The following is a 25,245-nucleotide window of genomic DNA, read 5'->3' as shown; positions in this document are numbered from 1 at the left end:
CGCTCTGTGGCTCTGGGCCGGGGCTTCGGGGAGGTGGCGGCTGCTGTGCCGCAGCGGGTGGGAAACGCCCGCGCGGCTGCAGTCCCCAGCCTGGCACTGGCCTGGGGGTTTGACCATATGTAGCTTCAGCGTGGCTCTCCATGGGACACTTTCTCTACTCATGAAGTTGTTTAAGCGTCTCCCTGGCCAAAACAACTTTCTGAAGAAGAGTCATTTTATTTTTAGTTCACGTTGCCTCTGCCTTTTGCTTTTCAACTTTTTGCTCCAGATTGTGTTTCTTCTCTCAAATACATGATGTATTTTTTCTAATCAAGATGTCTCAACCTTAGCATTGCCAAAGTGTGGCGGAGGGGACTGATGTATGAGTTCAGGGGCAGACATTATAGGAAGATAGCAACAGCACCCAATAATGGAAAGCCCCATTCATTCCTAAAGATTTCTGTAGTTGAGCCTTAACCCCAAATTACAGCAGAGAAACTGCTGCTTTAGTGACCTCTTTTTATAATCCGTTATACCTGGATTTCCACCAGTTGTAGTTTATTTTCAAATGGTATATTTCAATCAATGGTATTGGTTAAATAATTTTTTATCCTCGTTGGGCAGCTACTCAAACGTGAAGGTTTGAATAAGAAACAGGCAAAATCTTAGTTAAACACCACCACCACCAACAGGAAAATAATCACGCTGGGATAAGGTCGTCTGTAAAGGAGAAGCTTAGAGACTTGCTTTGCCAATAACTCCAGTATGCCCCGGTGCAAGCCATTTACATCATGGTTCCTTCTGTGCTGTTCGTGGTTTGTAAAATGAAAATAACACAGGCCTTCCTCTAGTAGTGATGCATGAATTACTGCATTAAAATTGATTTATGGGAATTATTGTTGTTTCAGTAGCATTTCAGTGCAGTTGCTAAATAGAGCAGTGGGCAATGTTAACAGAAACGACTGCAATTGGCACAGTATGGAGTGCCTATCGCACTAGGAAATCTGAGGGTCACAAAGGAGAGGAGATGTGAGGATAAGAAACTTTGTTTTTCCTTGTTGGGAACTCTTTAGGCCCCGGTTTCTGGTGACAACCCCGGGGATCATCAGGCCCGGAGGAAATGTGACTATTGGGGTGGAGCTTCTGGAACACTGCCCCTCACAGGTCACTGTGAAGGCGGAGCTGCTCAAGACAGCATCAAACCTCACTGTCTCTGTCCTGGAAGCAGAAGGAGTCTTTGAAAAAGGTAAGATAAACGGTATAAAGTCTTACCCTTCTGCAGTAATAATTGGAATATGTTAATAAGGTCATGTGTTAGGTAGTATAATAGAGAAACCCCAAATTTGCAGTAGCTTACCTAATATACTTTTAATTCTCACTCATATAAAGTCCTAGATAGTGTTCCCGGATGATCTTCCAAGTGCAGATTCAGAGACCCAGGTTCCTTCCATTTTGTGGCTCCGTTATCATCATGTGGCTCCCAAGACTGCAGGGGAAGAGCGTGGAGTTTCTTCATGGGAGAACGGGAAGAGCATGAGAAGAGCATGTAGAAGGTTTTTATGGGATAGGCCTAGAAATAGCTCACATCACTAATGCTCATATGTACAGGAAAAAGAGGCTGGGAAGTGTAGGCTAGTGTGTGCCCCAGAAGAGGAAATGGGTTAGTCTCTAACACAAAACCATATTTATTGAGTGCAAAGTATTTTACAGAATAGGCCTGTGGGAAGGAAAGAAAAAACTACACAATAGTTAAAATCCAGTTTTATGGAATATTTCTTAAGCTTTAAAGTAACAAGAAAAAAAGAAAATAGTGTGAAAGTGGGAGCCATTTGTAACAGAACCAAGTTTGGTTCTTGTTTCAAGTCTGGGTTCTAACATGGCCCAAGATTAAATTGGGCCAATGAATGTCTTCTTTTTCAGTACTAAGGGAAAAATAATTTTGGGGGGAAGAGGTAAATACTTAAAACTTTTTTCTTTAAAATGAACTTTTATTGCATTTTTTTTTTCCTTTTTTAGATTATTATAATTGTTTTTAGAGACAAGCTGTCAGCATGTTGCCCAGGCTGGTCTCGAACTCCTAAGTTCAAGTGATCCACCCACACTGGCCTCCCAAAGTGCTGAGATTACACGCACGCATGAGCTACTGTGCCTGGCTGAGACATACGTTTTTATAAAGTTAAGAGTTATTTTTAAAAAAATCATTTAAGGCATGTAATGAAGGGTGGATGGTATTCCATAACGTTTCATTATAGAAGTGTTTATTCTCTACAAGCATAGAGAAATGAACACCATCATGAAATGAAATAAAAGTAAAAGTTTATCTGCATCTTTGGTTCTTTCCCCACTGGAAGTTCACTGGGTAGGTATATTTGGAATAGGAGTCAGGACGAGATGGTGTGTGTAGGGACAAGTCACTTTCGTCCCTCATAGAAGCAATGTCAGGGAAGTGGGAGGTCTTATTTCCCTGGAGGGGAAGTATAGGTTAGCCCTTAAGATCTGAGTTTGAATCCTGGTACTACTTTGCTACTAGTTGTGTGATCTTAGGTAGGTTACTTAACTGCTTTGAGCCACAGTTTCCTCATCTATAAAATGGAAATAATGAAATTGACTTCCCAGGGCAGTTATAAAGTTAAAATCTGTGTGTAGTACCTCTTAGGCATGCAATAAACAACAATTGCTAATATTATTAGTATAATAATACTGCAGAAGAGGATGCAGAAAGTCCATTTCCTTTTTACATGGGGGCAGACTTCAACTTTCATTATTGAACTATCATTTCTGAAAAAGAATGACTCCTGATCTTATGATGGTTGCTGAAGAAAATATTGAAATATTAAATAACAGGACATAATACTTAAGGTAGTTCCACATTCATTGTTTATTCATTAAGAATTTATGAGTGGGAAGAGGGAGGGGATTGAAAAACCACCTATTGGGTACCACACTTATCACCTGGATGATGAAATAATGTGTACACTAAAACCCTATGACAGGTAATTTTCCTGTATAACAAACCTGCACATGTATCCCTGAAACTAAAATAAAAGTAAAAGAAAAAAAAGAATTTATAATATTGGCTCCGCTAGTGTGGCAGTTTTCCTGCAATGCAGAGGTCCAGAATATATATGGATGTTTTTGATAAATATTTGAGCTTTGCTTGGACATTTACATACCCTAATTCTAGAATTTCACCTGCTAGGTCTTTTCTGTGATCTCCAATATCAGTCTCTCTCTTTTTTGCAACAAATGGTACCTGCATTGGGGGTGCATGTTGTGGCTTGGTTTTCAACTTTATTCTTAGATCTTCTCATGGGAGAAGGTTTCCTCATATGCCCATGGGAAAGTTCAAGTACTCCAGACTGGGTCGGGCAAAGCTGTCCTGGGAGCAGAATGGATCTTCGGAAAGGAAAAAGGGAAAATGCTGCTGCTTTCGTGGGCTGTTTTTGACTCTAACGACATAGAGTTTCACTGACAATGGCATTGCTAGGAGCACTCTCCTCTTTCAAAGGAGAATGTTACTGTATTATCAGAGGCTGGGAGTTATTGTTCTCAGAGCAGATGCTTCCTGTAATGTGAGGACTTGAGGATCAAGACACTTCTCCCTGCTTGTCTTCACATCCTTTGCTTTATTTGGCTCCTCCAGTTGTAACAATATGTAGCTAAACCAGGACTTCTAAATCAGGGGTCTGGATCTTCAAGTATCTGGATGTGGATTCATGTTTTGTTTTTTCTCCATCACATAAACACCAACAAATAAATACCTTTTGTTTTTAAGAGACAGGGTCTCACTCTGTTGCCCAGGCCAGAGTGCCGTAGTGAAATCATAGCTCACTGCAACTTGGAATTCTTGGGCTCAAGTGATCCTGCTGTCTCAGCCTCCTGAATAGCTGGGACTACAGGCAAGTGCCAGCACGCCTGGCTAGGTTTAAATTTTTTTTTTTTTTTTTTTAGAGATGGGGTCTTGCTATGTTGCCCAGACTGGTCTTGAACTACAGGACTCAAGTGATCTTCCTACCTCAGCCTCCTAAAGTGCTGGGATTAAAGGTGTGAGCCCGATTGTTTCATCATTTTCTTATGAGCCACCCCACCCCCGCAACAGAAGGTTGGTTTTAATAAAGATTTATCTTGTAGTAGAGCTGGGTAAAGCAGTGGACTGTTTCTTAGTAGCTTATTTCCAGCAGTCCTGTACTTCTTAGAAATCCTCAGGGTAGGGAGGTGTTTTACCCAAACCACAATAGATTTCTGTCTCAATTTGTGTCGGAAATAGTAATAACTAAAGGGTTCAAATGGAAAATGTATTTAATAAAGGTGAAAAAGTATGGCATTTATTTAGGGAAGAGTTCATTTGTTTGTTTGCCAGATATGGGGGAGATTTTATTTACATTTCCACTTTTGTGGCCAGGAGTGTAGGTTATATTACTGTTATTCATTTAAAAAATACATTAATTCTATATTTATTGGGGATTGATTGTAGTTTTTTTTTTTTTTTTTTTTTTTTAGACGGAGTCTCGCTCTGTCACCCAGGCTGGAGTAGTGCAGTGGCGCGATCTTGGCTCACTGCAACCTCTGCCTCCCCGGTTCAAGCGATTCTCCTGCCTCAGCCTCCCTAGTAACTGGGACTACAGGCGTGTGCCACAATGCCTGGCTGATTTTTTGTATGTTTAGTAGAGATGGGGTTTCACTGTGTTAGCCAGGATGATCTTGAACTCCTGACCTTGTTACCTGCCCACGTCGGCCTCCCAAAGTGCTAGGATTACAGGTGTGAGCCCCAGTGCCCGGTGATTATGGGCTTTTTTTTTGGTGATTAATAGACCTTTAGGAAAAGTATTTCTGCTACACTTTGCAGAGTTCTGGAAAGGTGTATCAATGCCTTTCTAGTAGTGAGATTCAAAAGATTGCTTGTCACTGTCACCACTGTCACCACCCCTACCACCATCAGCATCATTGCCATCATCTCCACAGTGATTAGAACTAGGTTCCTAATCTTATCTTCCTTTGTATAAAGAGTTAGTTAAATAAACATAATTGACAAGACATAGTAAAAGTTCAGCAGATAATAATTACCAGAGGAGAGAAGGTGGCGCAGCTATTGGCATTTGAAATCAAGTCAGACTATTGTATTGGATGGAGAGTGAGTCTGTCCCTTTATCTCTTCCCATATATACATAATTTTTTCTTTTTCTTACTGTGAGGTTGCTCTGGAGTTCCATGCCAAATCAAGAAAAAAAAGTTAAGAACATTTTGAAAACTGCCCTCTCATCTGTTAAGGCATATAAAATAATTTAATTTTTGTGATGTCCTTGAAACCATAATTTCTGTTTTATTTTCCCTTCTCTTGCTACAATTTGACATTTTCATTTGTAAACTTTCAGTGGTTTTCCCAAACAAGAGTCACTGCAAGTAATAAAGAATATAGCCTTCCTCCCTCATTAATGAATTCATCATCATTAGTTTCATGTAAACCTGATTTAAGAAAAAAATCCTGGAGGCTGAGTGCAGTGGCTCACAACCATAATCCCAGAGCTTGGGAGGCTGAGGTGGGAGGATTGCTTGAGCCCAGGAGTTTGAGACCAGCCTGGATAACACAGTGAGATTATATCTCAAAAACAAAAACAAAAGAACCCCCAAAACCAAAAACTCCCAAAAAGCTAAATCGAAAATGCCTACTGAAAAATCTAGGGACTCTGCATGGGCGTCTCCTGATAAGTGCCTGCTGGTTTGGTAGCACCATTTTTTAAATGCTACCAAGCCTAATTCCATCTTCCCATTGAGTTATTGGGGTGGGATGTGCTCTATAAATGTGTCTATAGCCTTTAATAACTTGCTTTTTCTTTTTGCCCTAAAATTCTGGAGAGTTAATGGAGTGTTAACCTTCTTTTTTAAAAGATTTTTTTTAAAAAATATGTTTTTTTCCTTTGTTGTCTTTCTCATATTGACTGTGGTATATTTTATTTTCCATCTTGGCTCAGTAAGGGTGGGAAATTTTTAAAAATTGAGATATTAGCTGAAAAACTTAAAAAAATCATCCAGTTCGGTTAGGATGGTTTTCTGGTGGAAAAAAAGCTCCTGAACATGCATTTCATGCCTTGTAGATAAAAATCAGTCCCATGGTCTTTATGAAAGTAGATTAATTAGTGTAATGTGTGGGCAGATCTCCCGGAGCAGGTTTTCACAGGCAACTTTGCCAACAGAACTCAGTCTGAACCTGCAGTTATGTGAGAATTATTTTTAAAGGGTGTAGCCTTTTCATTCACACATCGTCTTTGCTATTGTGTGTAATGTATATTAACAGGTAGGTGGTGCCTGAGAATAAAGGACCACGGCGTAATCACGATGTGCCTGGCTACCTGGGCACAGGTGATGGCCATTCCACTTAGTGGTTGTGTGGCTGTGGGCAGTCATGATCTCACCAGGCTTCAGTTTCATCATCTGAAAAATAGTGGTTTCTGCCTTATACAATTATATGGATATTGTGAGGATTAAATGAGGTAACATATTCAAGGCACTTAACACAAAGGAATTATTCAAGAAAATGGTAGCTATTGTTACTAGAAGAGAGTAGCAACAGTTTATGTCAAAGGCAATTATTAATCACCTATTGTGATGGTCTTGAACTGGGAACTCTATAAAAGACACACCCCTAGGAAGGGATTGGAAGGGATTTAACATATTAAATATCCAGTTTCCTCATAGTACTAAGGACTTTATGCACAATATTTAATTTTAACAACCTGATGAAGTAGATACTCTTGTCTTCATTTTGGAGGTGAGGAAATTGAGGCAAAGAGAGAACAATTAGTTTTTCTGAGTTAGCCCAGTTAGTAAATGGTGAAGCCTAAATTTGAAGTTAGTTGTATCTGAGGTCCACAGACAATAAGGTTTTCTATTGCTGGGAAGAGAGTGAAGTATTTTTGTTTCCTTGATTTTGGGATATTGATGCAATGTTGCATAGTCATCTTCCACTAAAATCATTTTCACATTTGCTTGCAATAGTGTAGACCTGGATCTAATGAAATCTAATTTGAATAGAAAGAATTACAAGATGAAATGCTAGCTCTCCTCTTAGTTTACTTTCAGCCTCATAGAGTTTTGGAGCTGGAGGGGACCTCAAAGATAAGCCAATTCAATCACCTAATACATGGCTGAGGAGACTGAGGTGAGGCATGGGATCTGGGGATTTTCCCAAGGTCAAATCACTTATTGGTGCAGAGTTCAGGTTGAAACAGATTGCAGGTTCCCAAATTTGCAGTCCAGTGCTATTTCCATTATACTCTATGAAACTTTCCTAACATATGGAGAGCTGAGCTTAAGACCTAAGATATATTTACAAATGCTGATTCTTCTGATATGGAAGAAAATAAGGCTAACTAAGGAGTTTGAAAATGCTTACTTGCATATTGTAAAAGTTTCTTATTTTAGCTCAAGGTGGAGTTGCTCTTTATGCACTAATGGTTCTGTATAAGGGATGGGGGCTGGGTTAGAAGCTTCATAGACCTTTTAAAAACTAAATTCTGTTGCTGTGTTTCTCAAAGTGCAAATTATATTTATTAAAAAGGTTGATTCATGGCCTCCCTCAAGACATGGGTAAGAATCAAGAATCTCGGCTGGGTGTGGTGGCTCATGCCTATAATCCCCGCACTTTAGGAAGCCGGGGTAGGTGGATCACTTGAGGCCAGAAGTTCAAGACCAGCCTGGTCAACATGGTGAAACCCTGTCTCTACCAAAAATACAAAAATTAGCTGGGTGTGGTGGCGCGTGCCTATAGTCTCAGCTACTCGGGAGGCTGAGGTAGCAGAATCGCTTGAACCCAGGAGGCAGAGGCTGCAGTGAGCCGAGATTGCACTGGTGCACTCCAGCCTGGGTGACAGAGCAAGACTTTGTCAAAAAAAAAAAAAAAAAAAAAAAGAATCTAACCTTTATGTTCCGCCATCACCACAGGTGATTCTTAGTCACATTAGAATGAGAACAACTGCCTTTTGGTATCTCACAAACTGTGCTCGACCAAATGCTGGAAAGCTCGAGGGTGAGTAGCATGCCCCTGCAAGCCTGTGATGATTCATGGCAGCGGCGGGAAGGCTCCTCCTGGACTTTCATGTTTGCTTTTCAGCAGCCTTCAACCCTAAGCGCTGGTGTTCGTTTTCAGCCACCGAGAAACATGACTTGGAGTTTGATTGTGAATCAATGATTGGGTGAAGTTAAAAGTGAACACACTGATTCTTTAAACTCCAAGTTAAACATGTGCTGCTCCTCTTCTAGCACTGAATGAGTCACTGTCCTAGTGACTCACTGAAGGGTTGTGGTGGAAATAGAAAACAGATCCCATAAGAATTTGGGCTGGGTTACTCTTGATCCTTTATGTCCTGTGAAGAGGGCTTTACAATGCTGAAACTAGTTGTTTCCCCACAGACATTTCTTCTCATTAATGTATTATTTATTGATTATTTGCTGTATGTGAAACATGAGTGAATGGGGAGTGGGGAATAAGAGAAAGGAAGGCACTGGAGGAGATTCAGAGGTCCCAGAAGGATAATATAATATTAATAGTGCAGAAGGCTGGAGGAGTTTTTATTTTTTGTATAAAAAATTCAATGTGGTTTGTAAACAGTGCTTCTTGTATGTGACCCTGTGCCTGTTACTGTTACCTTTTACTTCCAGAGCTATACAGATGTCCATTCATAAATGTCCCATCTCTGCTGACATATTTGGCATTTGGAGGGAACAGTTACTTCCTGTACTAGAGACGGGAAGGGTGTGCCGGAGGAAAGAGCTGCTGGCTGGGTATGGCAGTTAAGAAAAGGAGATAGGGGTTTGTGTATATATCTTTTGAAAAGATGTTTCATTCTGCTTTGAATATGAGTTTGGGGAGACATCCAGGTGGAGATGTCCAGCAGATAGTTTTGAAATTGCAGCTGAATAGAGAGATTTAGGCATTGTTTTCATAGAGGTAGACAGTATTTTGAAGTCCTGGAAATACATAAGATACACAAGAGAGACAGAGCTCATGGAAAGAACAAGACTTTTGAGAGAAGCTTGGAAAGAGGAAAATAAGTTAATGAAAGGGAGAAGACCGGACACAGTGGCTCATGCCTGTAATCCCAGCCACTTGGGAGGCTGAGGCGAGTAGATCGCTTGAGCTCAGGAGTTTGAGATCAGCCTGGACGACATATTGAAACCTCATCTCTACTAAAAATAAAAAAAATTAGCTGGATGTGGTAGCATGTGCTTGTAGTCCCAGCTACTCAGGAGGCTGAGGCGGGGAGTTCTTGAGCCTGGGAGTTCAGAGCTACAAGTGAGCCAAGATAGTGCCACTGTACTCTAGCCTGGGTAACAAAGCACGGCCCTGTCTCAAGAAGAAAAAAAAAAAGAAAAGAACAGACAACGAGCAGTCAGAGAAGGATAGATTGAAAATGTTTCAGAAGCCAAGGGAAGAAGTGGTTCCAAGACGGAAGGTTTAATAGTATCAATTCTCTCAGAAGGCCAGAGAAGAGAAGATGAGGACAGAGGAAAGAACATTGGTGACCCTTAAGCAAATGGCTTTAAGTTGAATGTTGGGAGCAAAAGCAAATTTGAAGGAATAAATGGATGGTGATAAATATAGTCAGAATTTATTCTTTCCAGAAGTTTGGTGGTTGAAAGGAGAGAGGTGGATGTTCTCTCAAAAGGCACATTAGAAAGGTGAAAGTGGTTAAGGCAAAGGAGAGGGTGGATAATTCCTGGGTTAGAAGTGGTGAGATCAGTATTAGGGGCAGAGGGAAGGGGATTATCCTTAAAAAACCCTCATATTTTCTTCTTTGAAGAAAGAAAGAAATAGAAGAGAATCAGTAAGGAAAGAAATATTTTGAGGTATGAAATTGAGATGAAGAATAAAATTGAAATACAGTTTTAGGAAAACTTATCTACCCACCTGTACATTGCACAGATCTGGCCACCACTTTATAGGAAATGGGGGTAAAAGTTAAAAGTAGTGGCACACCAGAAAGAGAAACACAGGATTGGAGATCTTCCCTGGTGGTGCCCTAAACTGGGTCACCACTGGATTGTAGGAAATTGGAATACAGGGGCTGGAAGTCATATTCATATCTGGGGGAGCTAACACAGAGGAGAAAGAGAAGAGGAAAGGGCTGCTTACCATGAAGATATGCCTCAGTTGAAGCTCAAGAGGACTGGGTGGAATTAATTTATTACTGCCGTAGTTGTCAGTGAATTTGTAATTCACCATCTCTTGGTCTGGGCCAAGATGACCAGCATACGAAAGTTGCAATGATAAAACTTGGCGAGGAGGATTAAAGTGGTTCTTGGTCTGGCTCTATCTCTTCCACTCTTCACTTCCCTTGGAGAATTCTTTGAGGTGATTTTCTTCCCTTGCAAGGCTCGGGGTGAAATTGGTCAAAGATTTGGTGGAGGGGGTAGCAGTAGGTAGGTAGATGGCAGGTCTGTGGGTTGTTAGTTCTGAAGAAATGATTAATAAGTTAAAATCCGAAAACCAGACTGGTAAAGAGCTTGGAAATAAATGGAGAGGAACATTTATTATTATTATTATTATTTTAATATTATTATACTTTAAGTTCTAGGGTACATGTGCATAACGTGCAGGTTTGTTACATATGTATACTTGTGCCATGTTGGTGTGCTGCACCCATCAACTCGTCAGCACCCATCAACTCATCATTTACATCAGGTATAACTCCCAATGCAATCCTTCCCCCCTCCCCCTCCATGATAGACCCCAGTGTGTGATGTTCCCCTTCCCGAGTCTAAGTGATCTCATTGTTCAGTTCCCACCTATGAGTGAGAACATGTGGTGTTTGGTTTTCTGTTCTTGCGATAGTTTGCTGAGAATGATGGTTTCCAGCTGCATCCATGTCCCTACAAAGGACACGAACTCATCCTTTTTTATGGCTGCATAGTATTCCATGGTGTATATGTGCCACATTTTCTTAATCCAGTCTGTCACTGATGGACATTTGGGTTGATTCCAAGTCTTTGCTATTGTGAATAGTGCCGCGATAAACATAGGTGTGCATGTGTCTTTGTAGTAGCATGATTTATAATCCTTTGGGTATATACCCAGTAGTGGGATGGCTGGGTCATATGGTACTTGTAGTTCTAGATCCTTGAGGAATCGCCATACTGTTTTCCATAATGGTTGAACTAGTTTACAATCCCACCAACAGTGTAAAAGTGTTCCTATTTCTCCACATCAGAGAGGAACATTTTTAAAGAACACCTAGTAGCTCCCTTTTGGCAGGGCTGTGTTAGGAATTTACATTTATGAAAATGTAACTGGCAGAAATGACTTAGTATTACAAACTTAAGTTTCACTGCAATATATGTTAAAGCTCTTCAGGAATATAGATAAGATGGGAAATTTATTATTCTCAGCACTTCAAATTTATTCAGCACCAAACTACACATGGCACAATGCTGGGTGACAAATATTTGGTGACCACACGAGGTTCTTGTGCCCATGCTCTTCGCAGGCAGAGTAGGCTTCATTTGATGTGTCAGCCCAAGTTGATTGTAGAGGCTGATTGGAGTGCTGTGTTGACAGTTTCAAAGTCAAGCCTGGGTTTTCTGGACTAGAGAGCTGGATGAATTAGCTGTGTCTGCCATGGACATGGGAGTTGGGGAATGTGGTATGAATGCTGCGAAGGATTCTGCAGCCCATCCATACATTTTATTTATGGATCAGTTGAAGAGGAATGGTCGAAGAGGAATGGTAACCTACAGAGCTACATAGGGGCTTGAGGTAGTAACAACATGGATAAGAGAGGAAAGATGAAAGAGTGGGTGTATCCAAATAGTAAATGAGAGTGCAGCAAGCTATAGAAGAGGAACAAGGAGAGAAGGAATATGAGGTTATGTTTGCACTACTGTTTTGGAAGGAATAGCTGGGTCTGTCCTGCACTTTTTGGGAGGCGCAGTGGGTTAGAATGGGTGCTCGGAAACCACACTGAAATTGAACCCTAGCATCACCTAATAATAGTACCCACCTCATAGCATTGTTGAGATGATTAAATGAGATAATACTTAAGAGCTGTATCATCCAATATGGTAGCTACTAGCCACATGTGGTTTTTGAGCACTTGAAATGCGGCTTATACAAATTGAGATGTGCCATGAGTATAAAATACACAATGGATTTTGACTACTTAGTTCCAAGAAATGCAATGCAATAAAACTTGTGATTTTAAAATAATGATTTCATGTTCAATGTTAATATTTTTGACATATTGAGTTAAATAAAATATGTTATTAAAATTAATTTCACTCAATTTTTTCTATTTTTTTTTTTTAGTGCACATCTTTAAAACATTTATCACAATGCTTGGTACATAGAAAACACTCAGGGAATGTTAACTGTGTTGTACCTGGTGTTTCCCAGTATCAGATATTAATACTGATGCCGACCACGAGCCCGTGGCATGAGTCCAAGTCTCCCTGCTGATGACTCATTTTGGCTTAGGTGGATCTTCAACCTTATTCCTTATCCCTTGAAGAAGAAGAAAATCTCCCTAAAAAGAGCCACAGAGGTCGGCAAAATTTCTGTAAAGGGCCAGATGCTAAGCGTGTAGGTTTTGCCAACCTTCAGGTCTTGACTGCAGCTGCTAACCTCTGCCTTTATAGCTTGGAAGCAGCTGTAGATGGTGCGTAAACAGATGAGCATGGTTGTGTACCAACAGAACTTTATTTACGGATGCTGAAATTTTGAGTTCATATAATTTTTACTTATCATGAAATATTATTCTTCTTTTGATATCCCCCCCAGCTATTTAGAAATGCAAACCCATTCTTAGTTCATGAACTGTAGAAAAAACAGGCGTGGGCCAGACTGGATCTGTAGGCTATGGATTGCTGACCCTGCCATTAAGAATGCCCTGTACATTTAGCAGCCAAGAACCTTGCCTGACTTTGGGTTTTTCATTTGTACTTAACCTAACATTTACTTTATAGTGTACCATTTTATTTATTTTACTTTTAGTAGGTTTGTGTTTGACCTGCTTTTTTTTACTCAGCAGTCTTAATGGAACAAAACTTTGTTTATGAAACTCAAACTTATTAAGATATTTGTAAGCAAAGGGAAACGAGAGAAAAATATAAAAGGAGTATGTAAGGGATGAAAGGAGATTTTTTTGTTTGGTTTTGTTTTGCTCAGAATACTTGTGTTTTCTGTGTAGATTGAATTTCCCCAATAGTTATTTTGCCTTAAAGTGACATTAAACTGTGAAGCAGAAACATTGTATTTTTAAATCTTGCTTTAAGATTTAAAAATTTTTTATTTTTATAGATTTAGGGGGTACATGTGCAGTTTTCTTACATGGATATTTTGGGTAGTGGTGGAGTCTGGGCTTATATTATAAACATCAGCCAGATAGTGTATGTTGTATCCATTAAGTCATTTCTTATCCCTCACCTGCCTGCCATATGAATCTCCACTGTCTATTATTTCACTGTCTAAAAAATATTGTATTTTATACAAAAATTAGCCAGGTATGGTGGCTCATACCTTTAATCCCAGCTACTGGGGGGCTGAGGCAGGAGGATCGCTTGAACTTGGGAAGCAGAGGTTACAGTGAGCCGAGATCATGCCATTGCACTCCAGCCTGGGCAACAAAGTGAGACTCTGTCTCAAAAAAAAAAAAAAAAATTGTATTTTGAAGTTTGTTTTCCATGAATTTGTGGGCGAAAACCCCTATTTCTCACCTTGTTTATCTGTAGATCAAAGAAACTGCTGAAACATGAGGAAAAAAATTTAGTAAATTGATAAAGAGATCAAAATTTTCAGCTAAAAAAGTGATAATAAATGTATTATTGCATGAGACTGAGTAGCAAAAGGCTGCCAAAAATAATTAGGCAGCAACACTAAGTCAGGCATATATATATGTGTGTGTGTGTATATATATATATATATAGTGGAAAGCCCACTTTTTTTTTTCATAGAGAGTATTTCTGTACCTAGTTGGATTTCCATTTACACAGTACTCCTTCCCTTCAATGATTTTCCAAAGCTATTTGGTGAGGACAGATGTCAGAAGAGGCAGCATATAATGGTATTACCGAGTATGTTTAAAAAGTTAAGGAAAGGTTAGTTTTTGTGTATGCTTATTACAAAATTTAAAAATAACTTTGACTCTATTTGTAAATCAAATGGCCAGTTCTCAGGCTGTGCCAAATGCGAAGTCTTCAAACAAGGTTTCTTCCGAGTTGCTTAAGCAGCACTGGGAAGGAGAAAGCATCTGAAAGGGATTTGAGATTGACTGTCTCTGGTTATACACAGAAATGATTGGAGTTTTATAAAGTTATCTATAAAAACGCTAAGAAGAACCTTACATAACAGAATGTGTCTTTAGTTAGTGATTTAAAAGAGTGCCATACTGGGTTTCAAGAAGTGGTGACCATTTCCCGTGTCTGAATGGAGCCTCGCCAAAAGGAAGAAAAATGTTCACAACAATTTGCAAATACTATCTATTTAATTCTCAACCTAGCAACAGCGGAGAAAGAGATTATTATTCCTCTCTCATCTATACTGCCGCCACTCTCCTCCCCGCTGCTCCCGATTTTGTGTTTTCGTTGTGTAAATTATTTCTAAATGAATAGAACTTTCAAATAAGTCCTATGCTAGGACTTCATAAGTGCCTAGGAAATTCCAAGCTGTATTTGTAAATTTAAAGGGAAGATCAGCAGAAAAAAATGTCAAGTACTTAAAATCGACCTTTTAATAAGAACACATGAGACCAGTGAGTAGGCCTTAGATTGGATGTGTCCACACATCCTCTGAGTCGCTCCCTGGATCCAGCAAGAAATAGGGGTAGGTGGGACATCTCTGTCCCTACAGTATAGCATTTGGGAAGAGTCCTTGTATTTTGTATTTTTATTTGTTTTTAAATAGAGATGGGGTCACACCATGTTGCCCAGGCTGGTCTTGAACTCCTTGCCTCAAGGGATCCTTCTGCCTCAGCCCTCCCAAAGTGCTGGTATTATAATCGTGAGCTGCCATGCCTGGCCTGGGTAGGACTTCTGTTTCTAACTCTGTATCTTTCTTGCGTCTGTGAACAGATAAGGTCATGTGTCTGAGCATTAGGACCCAGGCATGCAGCTGAACTGCTCTTTCAACTTCTCTCTAGTGAGAGAATTCCTCAAAGATTTGACTTGATTCAGAGCTGCATTAAAAACAAAAGACAAAACAAAAAACACTTCTACTATGAAATGAGATTTCCTGCACTTCAAATCTGTTCAGCTTGTTTTGAAGTGCCAGAATGCTTGGCCTCCAATAAATAAGTCAATGTCCGAGAGCCTCATTTGGATTGTAGATTCCCAACTGTTTTTTTTGCTTTCTCCTTGCTGATGTCATTGGATAAAAATAAATTACCGCCCCCACTCCCGTCATTCTTCATCCGTATACATTTGCTGCCGGTGGGTGGGTGGTAGCTGGTATCAGACCAGGGCAGGAAGGAAGCACATTACTTCCTCCAGTTATGGACCTAGCATAATAGTCAACCCCTGATGATTTATCCTAATACAATGAAAAATAAGTAACTCTCAATAATGGAGGGTGCTGGTTTGTTGGGGCGAAGCTCATTGCATTTTGTTTCTATTTTATTCCAATGTGGGACATTGTGGCGGATGCTGTGTTTTAGGGCCCAGATCGCCCTTCAGGGATGAAGGACCTTTTCCCGAGAGCTGCTGGGAGTGTTGTGCCCGACTGCCTTCAGAGCCAGTTCCCTCTGATGATTGTATCAGCTAGAGAATTGCCTTGCCCGTGGTGGCCTCCCTCTTGGGGATGGCCTGCATTATGTGACTGATTGATGTGAGGTATGAAGGTCCAGCCCTTTCGTCCCAGTTCAGTACAACTCTCACTAGCTGTGACTGCTTCTGAGCTGCCCTGGTGGATGCCTCTTTGGAGCCTGCATTGCAGCCCCACTGCTGTCTCCCTTAGTCCAGTTTCCCCCATTCCCTTCTGCAGGTGCTGATCCGCTGAATACTCCTTAGTAAACCTCCTGCATTGTAATTACCATCTCAGAGTCGGCTACTGTTTAATTTTCCTTTGAAGAGGAATGTTTCAGATCTTGGAATCAACTTCAAAACATGTCAAAACTGTGTAGTGTGAAGAATTGACATGAGTTGGGAAAGTTTTTAGTTTTTATATCCTTTTCAGAGTTCCTGCATGACACAAATTATTTTAGAGTTAGCTCTGCTGCTGCAGTGCTTAGAGTATAACTCTAAGTTTCTTCTAAGGGCAGCTTTATGAAAGAAGAATCCACAGGTTCTGGTGAGTGATAAACTTAGAGCTGAGGAGAGAAAAGAGTTCAAGATGACTGAGATTTCCAACATCTGTGATTGAGGAAGTGGTGATAGCAACATATACAAACAGGCTATCCAGGCTGTGGAACTTTTACTATAATCAAAAATACGTATAATAAAAACAATGGTTAGGCACAGGGCCGGGACCGGTGGCTCACACCTGTAATCCCAGCACTTTGGGAGGCTGAGGTGGGCAGATCACTTGAGGTCAGGAGTTCGAGACCAGCCTGGCCAACATGGCAAAACCCTGTCTCTACTAAAAACACAAAAAGTCAGCCAGCTGTGGTGGTGCTCGCCTGTAGTCCCAACTACATGGGAGGCTGAGGCATGAGAATCTCTTGAACCTGGGAGGTGGAGCTTGCAGTGAGCTGAGATCATGCCACTGCACTCCAGCCTGGGCAACAGAGCAAGACTCTGTCTCAAAAACAAACAAACAAAAAAGCAGTGATGAGGCACAGTGACTCACATCTGTAATCCTAGGGCCTTGGGAGGTCAAGGTGGAAGGATCACTTGAGCCTAGGAGTTTGAGAGCAGCCTGGGCAACATAATGAGCCCCCATTTCTATAAAAAAATAAAAAAAATTAGCCAGGCGTGGTGGCCTGTGCTTGTAGTCCTAGTTACTGGGGAGGCTGAGGCAGGAGGATCGCTTGAGTGCAGGAGTTTGGGGCAGCAGTGAGCTATGATTGTGCCACTGTGCTCCAACCTGGGCGACAGAGTGAGACCCTGTCCCCTCCCCCTGCCAAAAGTATGTATCATAAAACCAACAGTACAACTGATTCTTTTTTTTATTTTTAATTTTTGTGGATACATAGAAGGTATATATATTTGCAGGGTACATGAGATACTTTGAAATAGTCATGCAATGTCAACAACCACATCATAGCAACTGGGGTATCCGTTCACTCAAGCATTTGTCCTTTGTGTTACAAACAATCCAGTTATACTATTTTAGTTATTTAAAAATGTGCAATTAAATTGTTATTGACTACAGTCCCCCTGTTGTGCTATCAAATACTAGGTCTTATTCATTTTTCCAGCTACTTTTCGTGCCCATTAACCATCCTCAGTTCCTCTCTAACCCCTCACTACTCTCTCCAGCCTCTGGTAAGCATCCTTCTACTCTCTATCTCCATTGGTTCAATTGTTTTAATTTTCAGCTACCACAGATAAGTGAGAACATGCAAAGTTTGTCTTTCTGTGTTTGGCTTATTTCACTTAGCATAATGGCCTTCAGTTCCATCCATGTTGTTGCAAATGACAGGATCTCATTCTTGTTTATGGCTGAATAGTACTTCATCATGTACACGTACCACGTTTTCTTTATCCATTCATTTGCTGATGGACACTTAGGTTACTTCCGTTTACTTCCAAATCTTAGCTTTTATGAACAGTGGTGTAACAAACATGGGAGTGCAGATAGCTCTTTGATGTACTGATTTCCTTTCTTTTGGGTATATACTCAGCAGTGTTGTATGGTAGCTCTATTTTTAGTTTTATGAGGAACCTCCAAACTGTTCTCCACAGTGGTTGTACTAATTTTCATTTCCATCAGCAGTGTACGAGGGTTCCCTTTCCTCCACATCCTCACCAGCATTTGTTTGGATAAAAGCCGTTTTAACTGGGGCGAGATGATATCTCATTGTAGTTTTGATTTGCATTTCTCTAATGATGAATAGTGTTGAGAGGGCCTTTTCATATACCTGTTAGCCATTTGTCTTCTTTTGAGGAATGTCTATTCAGATCTTTTTCCCATTTTTAATTGGATTATTAGATTTTTTCCTATAGAGTTATTTGAGCTCCTTATATGTTTTGGTTATTAATCCCTTGTCAGATGAGTAGTTACAAAGATTTTCTCTCATTCTCAGTTGTATCTTCATTTTGTTGATTGTTTCCTTTATCGTGCAGAAGCTTTTTAACTTGATGTGATCCTATTTGTCGATTTTTGCTTTGGTTGCCTGTGCTTGTAGGGTATTGCTCGAGAAATCTTTGCCCAGTTCACTGTCCTGGAGAGTTCCCCCAAAATTTTCTTTTAGTAGTTTCACAGTTTTAGGTTTAAGTCTTTAATCCATTTTGATTTGATTTTAGTGTATGGTGAGAGATAGGGTCTAATTTCTTTCTTTTGCATATGGACATCCAGTTTTCCCAGCACCATTTATTGAAGAGACTGTCTTTTCCTCAATATATGTTGTTGGCACCTCTGTCAAAAATGAGTTCACTGTAAGTGTATGGATTTGTTTCTGAGTTCTCTATTGTGTTCCATTGGTCACGTGTCTGTTTTTATGCCAATATCATGCTGTTTTGGTTACTATAGCTCTGTAGTATAATTTGAAGTCAGGTAATGTGATTCTTCCTTTTTTTCCTTTTTTTTTCTCAGTATAGCTTTGGCTATTCTGGGTCTTTGGTGGTTCCATAAAAATTTTAGGATTGTTTTCTCTATTTCTGTGAAGAATGTCATTGGTATTTTGATAGAGATCACATTAAATCTGTAGATTGCTTTCAGCAGCATGGACATTTTAACAACATCGATAATTTCAGTCCATGAACATGGAATATCTTTTCATTTTTTGGTGTCATCTTCAGTTTTTTTCATCAGTGTTTTATAGTTTTCATTGTACAGTCTTTCACTTCTTTGGTTAAGTTAATGCCTGGGTATTTAACTTTATTTGCTGCTATTGTAAATGGGATTACTTTCTTGATTTCTTTTTCAGATTGTTCACTGTTGACATATAGAAATTCTGCTGATTCTTATATGTTGATTTTGTATCCTGCAACTAGACTGAGTTTATCGGTTCTAATCGTGTTTTGGTGGCATCTTTAAGTTTTTCCAAATACAAGATCATATTGGCTGGGCATGCTGACTCATGCCTGTAATACCAGCACTTTGGGAGGTGGAGGAGGTCCAGATCACTTGAGCCTGAGAGTCTGAGACCAGCCTGGGCAGCATAGGGAGACCCTGTGTCTATTTATCTTTAAAAAATAAATTAATTAAAATATTATATCATCTGCAAACAAGGATAGTTTGACTTCTTCCTTTCCAATTTGGATGCCCTTCATTTCTTTCTCTTGTCTGATTGCTCTAGCTAGGACTTCCAGTACTGTGTTGAATAACAGTGGTGAAAGTCTTGTCATCTTCCTGATCTTAGAGGAAAGGCTTTCAGTTTTTCCCCATTTAGTATGATACTGGCTGTGGGCCTGTCATATATAGCTCCTTTATGTTGAGGTATGTTCCTTCTATATGCAGTTTTTTGAGGGTTTTTATCATGAAGAGGTGCTGAATTTTACCAATTTTTTTTAGTATCCGTAGAAATGATCATATGGTTTTTGCCCTTCATTCTGTTGATATGATGTATCACATTGATTGATGTGCATACAACTATTTTTTTTTTTATACTCAGAGTCAGTGCAGAGCAGTGGTTTGGAGCTCAGACCCACGAGTCAGGTGGCCAGGGTCAGAAGCTTGGCCCCAGTACTTTTTGTCTGTGTGACCCTGGGCAAGTCATTTCACATCTTTGTGTCTCAGTGTTCTCATTTGTAAATTAAGGGTAATAATACTTAATAGTATTGTTGTGAGCTTTAAACCCATTAATATATGTAATGCTTTAGAACACTCTGTAGGTGGTAAGTACTATTATTATTATTATTTTATTCATATAACTAAAAAATTGCATTCTGTCTGATCTGTTGGTTGTTTTATTGTTGCTAAACACAAATTTAAGTCTTCTATCCCCTAAATCAGTTCTGTCCAATACAAGTATAAGTCAACTACGTAAGTTATTGGAAATTTTCTAGTAGCCACACTAAAAAAAAGAGAAACAGGTGAAGTTAATTGTAATAATATATTTTATTTAACCCAATAATTTACAAATATTATTAGTTCAACATTTAATCACTATAAAATTATTGACCTGACATTTTACATTTTTTTTGGTTGTAAGTCTCAGAAGTATGGGGTGTATTTTACACTTGCTGCTTTTTTCAGTGGCTCAATAGCCACATATATTTAGAGGCTCCTGTATGTGACTGAGCAGCTTTAAAGAGTTGCTAGTTAATCTTGCTCATTTCTGAAGTGTTCCAATCAACTGTTGCTGTGAAACAAGCCACCCCCAGATTTAGTAGATTTAAACAACAGTGGTTGATTATTTCTCACAATTCTCATTTAGCCTATACACGCTAGATTGGTGATTGATTATTGCCATTATTTTTGTGATAGTTGTGAAATTTTTGAATTCCACGATTCCTTCTACAATTATTAGCTGGAATTCTGTGGTAAGGAATAACTCTTTCTTCTCTTTCACTCAGTCATGTATTTAATTGTATATCAGCATGAACTCATAGATTCTTGTTTTATTCAGTAGGTTGTAACCCATTATTTATTTTAATATTCAAGTGACCCGACCATAATATTTTAAATTAAGAAAACACCTTCTCCACACATACTGAGGTACCTGGTGAGATCAGAACAAATTCTGCTATATGGTTGGTATTCTCAATTCCATCCACCACCACCCCTATATTGCAATGTTTAAATGTTTCAACCCAAATATTTCACAAAGTCTGCTTGCAGAGCCCCATGCTTCTTTTCACAAATGTTTTTACAGGACAAAATTTGTCCTGTAAATTGTCTCTATTTATGGTTTCTTTGAAGGTTTTACCAAGTTTACTTGCTGAAATATCCTGGGGCTTTTCAATTTCACTTCAATTCAGTATAGAATATAATAAATCTTTCCCATTAAAAGTAAGCTTAATGAACAGAAGTTTCTTCCTACAAGGTAAGATACTCCCAAAAGCACAGCTGGTGTATATCCAACGATGTAAAATCAGTATGTTGAAGAGATATCTGCACTCCCACATCCACTGCAGCGTTATTCCCAATATCTAAGATATGGAATCAATGTTAGTGTCCATCAATGGATAAATGGATAAAGAAAGTGTGCTATATATACATAATGGCACACTATTCAGTCTTATAAAAGAAGGAGGTCCTGTCGTTTTCAGTGACATGGATGAACCTGGAGGACATTATGTTAAGTGAAATAAGCCAAGCACAGAAAAACAAATATTGCACGATCTCACTTATATGTGGAGTGTGAAAAAGATGAGCTCATAGAAACAAAGGGTAAAATAGCAGTTACCAGAGGGTGAAAGGAATGGGGAAATGTCGGTCAACAGACACAAAATTCAGTTATATGGGAGGAATAATTTCAAGAGGTCTAGTGTACAGCATGGTGACTATGGTTAATATCAACATATTGTATACTTAAAAATTGCTGAGAGTAAATTTTAATTGTTTCTTTCCACAAGTAGTTATGTGAGCTAAGGCACTTGTTAAATAGTGTGATTTAGCCATGCCATAAAGTATACCTCATTCCATAAGGTATGCATGTATCATCTATATGTGGTATACCATGAATATATACAATTATTACTTGTCAATTAAAAAAGAATAAAACATTTTCAAAGTTAATTTATGTGCACATTAAACCCATCCTAGAATAATATTTTGCTGACCAAAAAAAGATCCAGGACAATGCTAAATCAGGATGCTGGAATAACAGTGTCAACTGGGATAATCCTGGTGAGGACTCATCTTGTCCAAAGAGCCCCTTGTGATCGGGCCAAGCTTCCTGGCTACTGTTCTCTTTCTGTCTGTGGTCTTTGCTCACCCAGCTCTTTGGTTCAGTAGACTCAGGTTGATCTCTACTGCTTTGCATTTGCTGCTCTTCTGCCTGTAACATTGTACCCCTCCTTGCTCAGATGGCTAATTTCTTCATATCCTACAACCCTAGACACTGGCATCATTTTCTCTAGGTGCCTTCCCTTCATCCCTCCAATGTGCTCCTTTTCCTACCTGTACTACATGTATCTGTTCCACGATACTTCCTTCTTCACCTTTTTGAAACACCATGTCCAATATCCTGTTGTTTAAGAATCTTGCTCTTTGCTTCCTACGATGACAGTTATTAGATAAACTGATCTGTGCTAGGTGGTAAGTGATGGTGATGAGTTACTTATCTGTTCCTGAAAACATACTTGTATTTCATTGTGGCCCACTGGGATGGTAGTCTTCAAAGTGGGTGTGCACACATCTGAGAGTATATAAGACCATTTATAAGGATGGAAGTAGAAAATGTAGTACTTTTTATTTCTATTATTTTATTAAGCAAAGCTAAGAAGTTGAAGTTTTTCTCTTTTTCTTTTTATTTACTTAGTTTTAAGACAGAGTCTCGCTCTGTTGCCTAGGCTGTAGTGCAGTGATGTGATCTCAGCTCACTGCAACCTCCACCTCCTGGGTTCGAGCAATCCTCCTTCCTCAGCCTCCCAAGCAGCTGGGACTACAGGCATGCCAGTATGCCTGGCTAATTTTTGTAGTTTTCAGTAGAGATGGGGTTTTGCCATGTTGGCCAGGCTGGTCTCGAACTCCTGACTTCAGGTGTTCTGTCTGCCTCAGTCTCCGAAAGTGCTGGGATTACAGGTGTGAGCCACTGTGCCTGGCTATAAATTAAAGTTTTTCTAATGTTTAATATTTTGGTTGAGAAAATACATGTATATAATTTTATAAATCTAATTTGACATCGGTAAGGTATACTAAGTGTTTTTATTGATGGAATACTGTATCATAAAAATTTGAAGACCACGTCTGTAGGGGCATACTGACATCCCCAATGGAAAACTCTTCAAGCTTTTTGACACTATAATAGCTAACACATATCAAGTGTTTTCTATGTGTCAGGCACTGTTCTATATGCTTTACAGGTATCAACACACTTATTCCTTACAACCACCTCATGAGATTGGTATGATTGTTAGCATCCTCATCTTATGGATGAAAAAAATTGAGCTGGAGAATCAGGTAATTTGTTCAAGGACGGGCCAGTATGTATCAAATTCTTGATGTGGTCTGATTCCAGATGCCGCTTGCTTAACCCCTGCTGTGTACTGTGCTTTGCCCTGGTGCCTCTGCTCTCACCTGATAGACCCATTTGTCTTCCTGGAGGAGAGGGACCACGTCTGTCTTGCACATTGTGCTAGTTTTTAAATGAATGAAGGAACCGGGGCCTATTATTTCTCTCTCTCTCTTTAAAATCATCTTTCGCTCCATTTTATTTCCCAAGGGCCTGCCATCTTCGATAGGAACTTTGGACAAGTACTCTTTTATTTTTAACATGAAACCATTTTTCCCCAGAAATAAATGGATCTGATGAGAAATTGGCATGAGTTTAATTAGCAGTCCTATGTATAGAAACTTTACATGAAGAAAAGTCTGCGTCACCCTAGTACTCATGAGTCAGTTATGAGTCCCAACTCACCCCTGACATGACTAATGCCTTCCTTTTTTCTTTTATCACGAGGGTTTGAGAACAAGAAATAAATCTCAGGCTACTACTGTACAGTGAAGTGCCCCGCAAGCACGTATAATCTTAAAATAGCAACAAGGGCAGCAGCACCATGACAACAAAAATAATAATGGCAAAGAGAAGCAGAACCTAATGGTTTTTGGGTTCGCCCACTGATACCCTTTTAATTCTGATTTTTAATCATTGGGCACAAAGATATGTAATAATTTATTGGGTCTTCTGGGCATTTAAATGTTATTTTGGTTTGACCAAATGTATTTATGATTCCCTCTACACATATAAGAGTATTGGGAGAGTTCTGGAAGGTTTGTGTTCTATCATCATACTCAAATTGTGCTAACTCTGTTTTCTTTTCTGTTCTCCTTTTAGGCTCTTTTAAGACTCTTACTCTTCCATCAGTAAGTATTCATTTAAAAATTTTGGTTTCAGAAATATATTGCATCAGTGAGCTAAATAAATATTTCATTGGATTTTATGTCAATTCACATATTTCACATAAATTTGGCTTGAGTTTAGTTCAGCCTTCATATTATTTATGAATAATATTATTTCAAGGAGATTGATTATGAGGCTCTTCAAACTCTTGGCAGAGATTTTCCTCTTGTGAAATAGAGGACTTCACTGAAGGAAACTGGCTTGGACTATTAGCACAGAAATCTGTACTGGTCATAAAAAAGAACGAGACTATGTCCTTTGCAGGAACATGGATGGAGCTGGAGGCCATTATCCTTAGCAAACTAACATAGGAACAGAAAACTAAACACCACATGTTCTCACTTATAAGTGGGAGCTAAGTGATGAGAACACATGGACACATAGAGGGGAACAACAGACACTGGGGCCTACGCGAGGGTAGAGGGAGGGAGGAGGGAGAAGATCAGGAAAAATCGCTAATGGGTTCTAGGCTTAGCAACTGGGTGATGAAATAATCTGTGCAGCAACCCCACGACACAAGTTTACCTATGTAACAAACCTGCACTTGTACCCCTGAACTTAAAATAAAAGTTAAAAAAAAAAAAGGCATCTGGACTGGTTTGGTCCTACTTCTGTGGTGATGAGCCTTCTAGTGTGGAACTCTGCTCCTCAGTTTCCTTGTCCTTGAAAAGAGCAGTGCCATGCTGAGACATACTAGAACTTGAGGCAAAAGGAAAAATCTATAACATTGACTATGTCTTTGTTTAAAATGTCGACTTTTTTGTTTACAATTTTTTTGCATTAATTTTGGTATTTTAAAATATTGTATTAAAATATTATTTTCTTGATTGCTAAGTTTTTTGGTACCCCCTTAAATTTTGCACCTTAGTTAGACAAGTGCCTCACTCACCTCACCATAGCCCTGGCCTTGGAAAAGAGAATGAAGATACCATTTTTATCTCACAACATGTCCTGGAGTGAAATGAGATGGGGAAGTGTTATAGCACTTGCTATAGAAATGGAAAGGGGTTATTATTTTGTTGAGAGATTCATAAAACCTGATTATTAAATGTTTGTGAATGAATCTTCCTATAGCTTTGATTTAGAAGTTTATACTTTCATTACTATGCTTTGTTTTGGAGCTTTGCATGCTTAATGTACGGTACAGTAAACGACAGCATCCAACATCAGGTGC

General features: G+C 39.4%; 1 protein-coding gene across 1 annotated transcript in view; it reads left to right on the top strand.

Moving 5' to 3' along the window:
• Positions 1–744: 744 nt before the first annotated feature.
• Positions 745–25,245, top strand: part of CD109 (CD109 molecule) — a 147,645-nt gene continuing 123,144 nt past the window's right edge. Inside the window, exons 1-3 of the mRNA XM_011942956.1 lie at positions 745–794; positions 1,053–1,225; positions 24,006–24,034. Coding sequence (XP_011798346.1) covers positions 745–794; positions 1,053–1,225; positions 24,006–24,034 — 252 coding nt within the window. The remainder of the gene's footprint in view (positions 795–1,052; positions 1,226–24,005; positions 24,035–25,245) is intronic.

This window comes from Colobus angolensis, unplaced genomic scaffold, assembly GCF_000951035.1.
Source record: "Colobus angolensis palliatus isolate OR3802 unplaced genomic scaffold, Cang.pa_1.0 Scaffold213, whole genome shotgun sequence".
In the NCBI taxonomy this organism is placed as follows: Eukaryota; Metazoa; Chordata; class Mammalia; order Primates; family Cercopithecidae; genus Colobus; species Colobus angolensis.
Note: the sequence above shows the minus strand (reverse complement) of the source record. Positions and strands in the feature narration are given on the sequence as shown.